Genomic DNA, 9,494 nt, shown 5'->3' with positions numbered 1-9,494 from the left:
TATGCATCATTGACTTTATGAAACTGAATCTTCTATTAATTTTATTCCCCTCTAAGGGACCTTCACGTAAAAAACCCCTTTAAATAAGTTAAATAAAGATAGGGTAATTTTCATCTGGACCCCTGAGGTTTCATCCATGTCACTTTTAGTCCAAATAAATAGGCACTTTGCATCTGTCTCTCTGAAATATTAATAAGAGCAATTAAGGACAAATTGTGATTTTTAACAAAAATCATCCAAAGTACACCCACATAGGGGAATGGGGATCTTAATTCGAGTTCTGAATGTCTAATTAGGTAACCCGTACCCGTCGTTGGGTTAGTTCGAACCGTGTTGAAAGCAAATTCAAATCAAATCAGTTTTGGTTTGATCTGAATTGATCTTTTTCTGTTCAGTCAGGTCTGGCTCGATCTTTTTGGTTTCAATATTGAAATCCCACAATACCAACGAATTTGTCGGTTTTTTGTTTTGTTTGTGTGTGTGGAGAATTTGTCGACTTTTTCGCCCTCCCCGGCGAAGAGAGAGCATAGAAGCAAAATTTCTGGCCTAGTCCGCTAGTGGTCTCACTTAGCTGCTGAACACATCCGAGAATGAATTGTTGTTTTCTGGATGAGACCTCAACAAAGATCTTCCTCACAATTTGAACAACAAAGCATATAATTAATTGGAGATTAATGGTCTTTTCATCAGTCCTAAATGGTGAGTTCGAACCTCGAGTTCCCGTTGGATTGTTCTCTGTCTTTCTCTTTTTACCAGGTTTCTACTCAGGAAAGTAATTTTTTTATTGATAATTAGATGATCATTCATGTTTGATTATTTTTTCTTTTGTTGGGGGTAGAATTCGAGACATTATGTATAATCATCTAGATTGAATTGAACACCTCCACCGTACTGTTTTGAAGCTTGGTTTGTTTAAATTCCATCAGCTATGAGTTGTGATATTTTTGGTAGAAACTTTCACGTCTTCTAGACTGAGTCGGTTAGGGGTTCACCTTGTTTAATTTTTCATTTGATTATCTGTTCTTTATATGTCAAATTCTTTGTGAAGGAACACTTGGTTTGTACACGTCTGTGCCCTCTCATCTGTAGCTCTACCTAAGCAGTACATTCATGTTCACTATCAACATCTTAAGTGCTTATTACAGTTTGATTCGTTAAGGGTAGTTGCAATCCTATGAGATGATGGACATTGCTCGACCTTCAGATATACCAAGCTCAACGATTTGACCCCAAAAGACAAAACCAATACATTTCCTTCAGTCATGCACTGGCAAATATGTTTCTTTTACTTTTTTAGCTGATGAGTATCATACCACTATCAGTCAATAAGACTTGATATGTATCAAGCACCATTAAAACCCAAGCTGGGCTTCGGTTGGCAACCAAAGAACAAAACTATTGTTGTGATGGATTAGGCTACATCTTCCCACCTGCAAGGAACTGAAGAGAGTCAAGGGAGAGCTAACCCAGGAGAACTCTGATGCTCAAGTTAAAATCCAATCCCAACAGATAGTTCTCAAAGGATGACTAGAAGAAGCTAGCAATAGCTGAAGTGGAAAGGGTGTAAAAAAAGATGACTTGAAGATCATTTTTACCTGTGCAAGGTCTACTATTTATAAACAAAGTTCACCATGGAACCCTCAACCTCATCCATCCTTGGCTGACCATGTGGTCTGGTAGCTGAGTGTCACCTGGATGTCTGAGCTTGTATGGTGATGGGGACTCAACTAATATATCTTTCTTTACAATTTGGTTGGGGAAACAGAATTTATGATATGGAAGAGTTACATATTGCTTCCACAACTCTAATTGATATCTGGAACTGTTAAGATACAGTTCTGTCTATACAGGCATCTTTCATATCAGAGTTTCTGAATAACGGAGTTGAGTCTCTAATATGTATCAGGCTACACCATTTCTAGCTGGACTTGCTATAGCAGCTGCTGCTCTTGCTGGAAGATATGGAATTCAAGCTTGGCAAGCATTCAAGGCTCGGCCGCCTACACCAAAGATGCGCAAGTTCTATGATGGTGGTTTCCAACCTACAATGACAAAAAGGGAGGCAGCTCTTATTCTTGGTATTAGGTAATGGCAGTATCATCTGTTGAAAGGAATTATATTTTGTAGAAACTCATGTTTTATATTTTTATTTATTTATTTTCATGATTATAGAAGCTTATGAGGATCATGCATGGGAGATCTACACTAAGTGAGAAGAACCACTTCTCTAGAAATGATGATGAGGAAATGATAACAAAAAATGCTGTCTTCAAGAAAATGTATTACTATTATGCCGTTACTGGTTATCTATAGTTTATGCATGAAACTTTATGTTATAGAACAGTCCAATCAAGTTCTCAAACAATCTTGTTGTGCAGCGGTAAAGTCGCTCCCTTGTGAGTCCATGCGGTCATGGTCAAATGCAGAAACAGCCTCTCTCGGAAAGTGGGGGTAAGGCTGCATGTTAAGCTCCCAATTAGTTTAACAATGATTTCCCTCCTTCACACTTGCATTCTACAATTGACACAGAAACTCACAGCAATCATAGTATGAAATCAGGTTAAGATGAAGGAAATAGCTTTATTAATCGATCATTCAAGAACAGAACAATAACTCTTGTAGAACAGCAAAAGGAATTAGATTTATTCAGCAGCTCCACTCTTCACCTAAAGCTACCCGAGAGCAATAGCTTTCCCCTGCCAGGTCTACTTTTCTGTTTCCCTAACATAAAACTAATGCCCTTTCCCCTTCTTCCCTTCCCCTATTTATGAGATCTCCTCCTGCCGATTCTCCCTCCTTTACAATTCATTTGTTTCCATTCCTCCTTGGTAATACAGTTGTTCCCAATTCAGTTGTTTCCAGTCTTCCTACTTACCAGCACAGTTTCCAATTCAGTTGCTTTCGAATTCAGTTGTTTCTATTTCTCCTCCTTCCCAACACCATTGTTTTGAATCAGTTGTTCCCATTCCTCCTTCTTACCGATACAGTTGTTTCTAATTCAGGTGTCCAGCTGTCGAACAGCCTGTCTCAGATCTGGTTCCCTTTTTTGGCTGCTCATGTGATCTCCTGTTTCCCCTTTTATTCTTGCCAGTATACACTCGCGATACTAGGGGCCTATCATTGCATACATAATGATCCTCCTCAGACCTTGCAGTGGTGGGAGCCTGGTGCACTGGGCATACCCCTTTTGTTTGGCTATGTGTAGTCTATGCATGAAACATTTAGTAATGGAACATTCCTGTCAAGTTCAAACAACCCAAGGAAAGACAAATTGTGGAACTCATAGAGCAACATTGTTGTGACTCTCAGCTGGAGGCAGGAAGATTTGTCAGCTGCTTCTTCTTTTTTCAACAGATTTGAGGGGTTGAAGGACAAATTTCATCTTTGGTTTCTTCTTTCTTTCTTCTTTTTTTTTTTTTTTTTTGGGGGGGGGGGGCTTCATTTTTCTGATTCCTTAGTTTGCAGCAATTAGTTACGTATGCTTTATTACTTCTTGCAGCTTCTGCACCTGTTTGTCAGATACTTCGTTTACTTTGTGCTGGTACCGTATTGCCAAGTTAACCACCCAAATTTTCAGGCTAACACCTGAACATAACTTTCAGGTGCCACCTAGGCTTCCAAGTGGAGTTTGGGGTGGTCAAGGCAGTGGTTGCCTTATTGGTATTGAACGCCTTAGTCCTTATTTAACCCTAATATCATTTAAATATGTTTCGTGTTCATAAATAAGCAAATACCCCTATTTGAATCTAATAAAAATAGTAAATAAAGCTTCAAGAGGGTAAAGTGAACTTCTAAATTCAAGAATTGAGATTTTTTTGGTGTCAAGTAAAGTTTTCAACCTTCTAATGTAGGAGGCTTTTGTTTTTCAAAAATCTAAAAATTCCATAAATCTTAATATGGTAAAATATTAATTTGTCTGATATTTAAAAAAAAAAAAATTAAGGTCAGTGTTGACGAAATTCGTTGTTTTTGCTAAACGATGTTGACGACATTTATGTGCATCAAATAAGCTTGACAAGTTTGAGTGGAACATAATTCCTTAAATGAAATCAGATTTAGCAATCTTGGTTTTTTCAGAAAGCTGGGTTTGTTTTCTACCTAATGCAAAAAAGTCTCATTTAAAAATAAAATCATTTGTCCAGTCAAACTTGTTAGAGAACAAGAAATTTCTCTGCAACAAGATCACTTTTAAGGGTCTTTTGGGGCTAGAAATTGCTAATCTATTGTAGGCCTTCTAAACACATTGTAAATGTAAGTTCCATTTTGACCCTCAGTTTGAAACAGTTGCGCTGAAGAGGTGAAGATGCAAACACATAAAACCTATTATACATATGATATACTTAAAATATATACATGCATTAAGTTTCAAACTCAAACAATTATGATATCTTGTATATCATACATGTTCATCTTCATCATCAATGTTTAAATTATTAATGTTGCATGACAAGATGGGTATAGTTATAAGTTACACCACCAGAGTACGAGACTGAAAACAGTGAGTAGCTCCTCTTCAATCTTTGTCATTGATGTTGTAGGATTGTTGATGAAGTCTAGTAGGTGCTTCAGCAAGTAGCTGATTTCTAGAGAAGCAATAGCGAAGAGGATGAGAGTCAAAATCTTGCCCCGTGATTGTGTGGAGTCATTATTAGATAGACTTGATGAGGCTTAATGTTGACTTTGACAGTAAAAGGTATACATTAGAACATATTAAATGATGTCAGAAAAGAGGTCAAGTAAGCCTTGTCCACGTTTTGTTCGATGGTTAGTTTTTTTTTTTTTTTTTTTTTTTTGGGGGGGGGGCCGGGCGGCGGGGGGAAATGGTTGTTGTTGAAGGAGAACGAAATTAAGGGGCGACGGAGTAGAGAAAGAATAAGTCAAAAAAGGAGCTTGAGAAAACTCAGAAGAAGAAGAACAGAAGAGGGGAGACAAAGCGGGCTGTAAATGTACAAAGCTCAAGCTTTAACACATCTTTTCTATGCCATCATCAAAAGTGATTACAAGTGTTTAAGTAATGAAAGAAACATACTTATATTTATATATATATATATATATATATATATATATATAGTTCTCTTGACAAATTAAAAACGATCCTAAATATCCTACCCAAATTAAAAGTCTTTTACATAATTATCCCAATAAATAAATACTAAAGTCTAATATTTTCTTTGAAACTCCCACACAATAGCATCTCCTATTTTGTCTCATTACAAGCTGGACTTGGGGCCCACCAAATAGAAAGAATAATTCCTAGGTTACTCTGCACTGTAGCGTTAAAAGTAACTGGTTGTGTTGCATCAATAGTTCCATCTTTAAAAGCTCGTCGCCAGGTTTCATAAAAGAAAATGTATGCTTCATTCGATCAGCACTGCAAAAACAGGACTTGAGTTGCTGCAACATTGTTCACACACAATCCTTGAAAAAAGAAATTAGGGGAAATAAAAAATGAAGGGAGGGATATAACAGATGGGAAGATCTCAGGGAGGAGAAGAAAAGCAGGGAAGAGAGACTAGAAGGTTGAACAGTCCATGAGAGAGGTTTGGGCTCTGAAAGAAACAGAAGACTCAGAGTTGTAGCTGGGAGCTACCAAGCTGCTCTACCCTACGCTGAACAAAAGAAGTAGGGAGGAATGGACAACGAGAATTGGATGGACCCCTCTACCATATCTATAGAATAGGCCATTTATACAAAATGGTAAAGGGGGCCTAAGAGGGCGCAGAACACTCATAAGAAGAAGAACAAAAGAGGAGAAAGCACAAAGGGGGAAGCTTTAGTTCATCTTTTCTATTCCATCCTCCATAAGCTGATTACAAGTGTTTAAATAATAAAATAAACTTACTTCAATAGAATAGGGGGGGGGGGGGGGGAAAGTATAGTAGGACTCTTGGCAATTTAAAACTAACTAAAACTGATCTTAAATGTCCTACCCAAGTTTAAAATCTGATTACATAATTATCCCAATAAATAATAAAATACTACATTATCTTTAAACCACAACAGCATCTCCTATTTCTTCTCCTTGCAAGCTGGATTTAGGGCCCACCTGAAAAATAATCTCCTCAGTTACTGTTCATGTTAGTGTAGCATGAATAGTATCTAGTTGTGCTGCATCATAGACCCTGCTCTGCAATGGGCCATGTTGCTAACCAACAGGTACTCATGTCCTGGCTTACCACTTCAATCTGTGCAACTTCCCTCCTATCATTTTACCATCTAATTATCTTCATATCACCCCCCCCCCTTTCTTCTTTCAAGAGTGCTTGTGTTGGTCTCTTGTTAAGTCTACCTGAAGGATTCAAATTCACATATATGGTTCTCTGGTGCTGTTCTTTCTATTTTCTTTCAAAGTCAATTTTGTGACTTTATGAAACCAACTTTTCAGGAGGCAGAATCTTTTAAAAATTTAGTTGCTGTTTTCTCATATGTACCAGTATTTTTCGATCCTTTCCTCTTAGTTTCTAAATTTAATGTGTGTGTTGAAAGAGGGACAGGTGAAAAATGTGGGGACCAGGCACTTCTGTAGTAGGATAAAAACAAGCAAGCTGTACACTTCAAGCATGGAACAACTGATGTTATTGTGTTCTCTAAGCCCTAAGGCTCCCTTTGGTATAGTTTATATTTATGATTATTTGACATATAAACTTAAGTAGATGTGTTTGGTTGATTTCTGACAGCTGTTTCTCATTGACATAAATTGATTTAAAGTTTAAACACAAATTCATAAATAGATCAAGGGCTGTTTATGATTTATTGTCATAAACTGTTAATTTTTGGTTATGCTGGTACCATTACTGGACATGTGCAGAATTACTACTTAGATAGGTGTAAAATGGTAAAAATTATGTAAAATTAGAACAAAACATTGTTTTTCTCTCTATATAAATTATGCCAAAGGGAGCTCAAATCACTTATGCCTTACGACTTATGTTCCTATAGATATAACTTCTTGAAATGAAAACTCCACATAAAATTGTTTAGTTAATCATTTAAATGCTATGAGTATAAATTATACTTAAGTAGAGTATAACAAATTCTCAAACGTAGGTGGAATATAGATATTTTCTTGGCAAGACTGTACGTATCTTTCTGTTCAATATGCCTGCGTGGGACATCCAACTGTGCATATTTTTCATTAGATAGGAAATAAAACTTTGGTTTTCAGATTTATTCATGATGTAACACATGCACAAGTAGAATTTGGTTAGCTTATTTCCATCCTCTCCTAATCATTTTATTTTTTGTGGGAAAAAAAAACAGGGAAAATGCAACTCCAGACAAGGTTAAGGAAGCTCATAGAAGAGTGATGATTGCAAACCACCCAGATGCAGGTGGGAGCCATTACCTTGCTTCCAAAATTAATGAAGCAAAAGACGTAATGCTTGGGAAGACGAAGGGAAGTGGATCAGCCTTCTGATACCTCTGAAAGTGAGTAGACATTCTTCCTGGCCTCCTTTGTCTTAAGTAAAGTAAGCTGAACTTTAAGCATAGTTGTCATGGTGTTTAGGCGATCCCAGGCATTGGTGAGGTATCCAGGAAGATATCACCATCAAAGCATATGGACATCAGCCTTGACAACTATGACTTGAAGGGTGAACCACTCTCTAAGAAGGTTCTCGTACAATATTTCTTAATATGTTATTTGCGAAACCCATAATCAAATTCTGGCATTTATCAGTCATGTGAGGATATAAGCAAGAACATTGAAATCTTTTGTGATCAGAAAGGTTTATCTAAGTTAGATAGATGGAAATTATTTGAGATGAGCCTGAGGGCCTATAAATGGTTTTGGTTGGATTCCCACATGTTCATTGTAACCTGTCTATAGGGCAATGAATTCTGTCCACTGGGAACCCCCCCTTTTTTTTTTTTAAGCTTTGGCTCTTTTTTTCATCCTCAACATGTATGTCTTTTAGCTGTGTTTGGTGTTGGCAGACTGATGGTCTGCATTTTGTATTTGTGGCCTGTGGGTGTTAATATACCAGCACATTCCTAGAGACGATTTTTTTTATAGGAAGATGAAATCTGTGCTATACATCATCTGTTTTGAACTGGGCTTCCTTTTGTAATTGATGTTTCCGTTTTGTGCTATCTTTTCACCAATCCTCTTTGTAACCTTTGTTAGCTTTATAGTGGTTTCCTGGCATCTGTTGCTCTTGCAGTGGAGAGTGCTCAATTTTATGTATTGATGACTTTTTTCTTTTCTCATTTTTTGTGGCGGGGGTAGGGTGGGCAGGGGTCTGATGTGTGTTGCTTAACTAGCATTTGTTGTATTGACTACTAATTCAATAGACTTCTGTTTGATACTTGCACCCAATTGGACACCATTGTCTCAGGCTCAGTTGGACTGCAAAACAGAGATTGAACAAAAGAGCCACATGATGATCCAGCCAAGGTGAAAAGTTGCTGACCCAGATTTTAAGTCTGATGGTTTTTCTTGCAGTAATTGCTCCTTTTCAGTTGATATTTGGATTTTACTTTTGGAAAATCACATATCATATTAGAGAAGCCAATAATGTTGCTGATATCGTTGGCAAAACAGGTGCAAATATTCAACAGTCTCATGTTTGATTATCACTGAGAAAAGTGTAATGTATGTGAATACCCTGTGAATAATGTTGGTTCTATAACACTTACGGACAATTCGTGAACTATAAAAGATATAGATTTGTTGATTGTTTTTTGTTAGAATTCTCTGCTGATGGCGTTGTAAGTTGGGGATTCTAATTTCCTTTGTTTATTTTTGTTGTCTAATAGTTTTTTTTGAATATGAGTCCTGTACCTGTCTTTGGTTTTTGTTTTCCATCTAATTCTTTGGTCACCAGCATCCAAATATAGAAATGGTGTTTCAAAAAAAAAAAAATCATCCTTATCACGCCTAATAGTTTCCCTTGCTAAAATCATGTGTAACATGATTGATGGCCCAAGCTTGAAGGTGATGGAACATCTAGATCTGCAGCATTACCAGAGAGAAATCTGTGGCCGGAATTCATGAGCTTCAGACCACACACGAGAATCTTGGTGTAGTTTCCATAGATTTATGAGCAGTTGTGTGCCTTTCAGTACATGATGTCCACCTACTTGACAGTCTTCCATTGCTTCCTGTGGTATCGATAAGGGCACAACAGGATATAAGCATGGCGTTTCATTCACAATAGCATCAAGGTACACGAAGTTCTTGATATCTGATTCCTCTACTTTTCTATTCCTACCCACATGGACATCCAACTCCTCTTGGGCTTTTCTACTCTTGTTTTGAGGCCAGAAAGCGCCCTGTCGGGTGTGTGGTTTCTGTTCCTCCTATGATGAGTGTCTGCCATTTTGAAGAAGAGAAAAACACAACTAATTAAGGTTGGATACTAACTAATGCAGTTAATCTAATCAGGTTTGGGTTTGGAGAAGGGTTACAGTAGAACAGACCATGGCTGTTGCCTTGATGATGGTACCATGATCATGGCTAAATGAGAATACTGGTTCATCTTCCGGGAATGATA

General features: G+C 37.3%; 1 protein-coding gene across 2 annotated transcripts; it reads left to right on the top strand.

The window, feature by feature from the left end:
* The first annotated feature begins 306 nt into the window (after window positions 1-306).
* On the top strand, window positions 307-8,945 carry LOC149023602 (mitochondrial import inner membrane translocase subunit TIM14-1). Of its 2 annotated transcripts, none has more exons than XM_089144154.1 (4): window positions 307-699; window positions 1,907-2,085; window positions 7,261-7,428; window positions 7,508-7,854. In XM_089144154.1, the coding sequence occupies exons 1-3, from the start codon at window positions 697-699 to the stop codon at window positions 7,415-7,417; spliced, it is 339 nt and encodes a 112-aa protein (XP_089000280.1). In that variant the 5' UTR covers window positions 307-696; the 3' UTR covers window positions 7,418-7,428; window positions 7,508-7,854. The 2 variants fall into 2 exon arrangements, with proteins under 2 accessions (XP_089000280.1, XP_089000279.1); XM_089144153.1 differs by lacking the exon at window positions 7,508-7,854 and adding an exon at window positions 8,337-8,945 and having other exon boundaries at window positions 308-699.
* The last annotated feature ends 549 nt before the right edge of the window (window positions 8,946-9,494 follow it).

This window comes from Hakea prostrata, chromosome 2, assembly GCF_041222555.1.
Source record: "Hakea prostrata isolate BN-2017 chromosome 2, UWA_Hpros_2, whole genome shotgun sequence".
In the NCBI taxonomy this organism is placed as follows: Eukaryota; Viridiplantae; Streptophyta; class Magnoliopsida; order Proteales; family Proteaceae; genus Hakea; species Hakea prostrata.
This window is presented reverse-complemented; position numbering and strand designations above follow the sequence as displayed.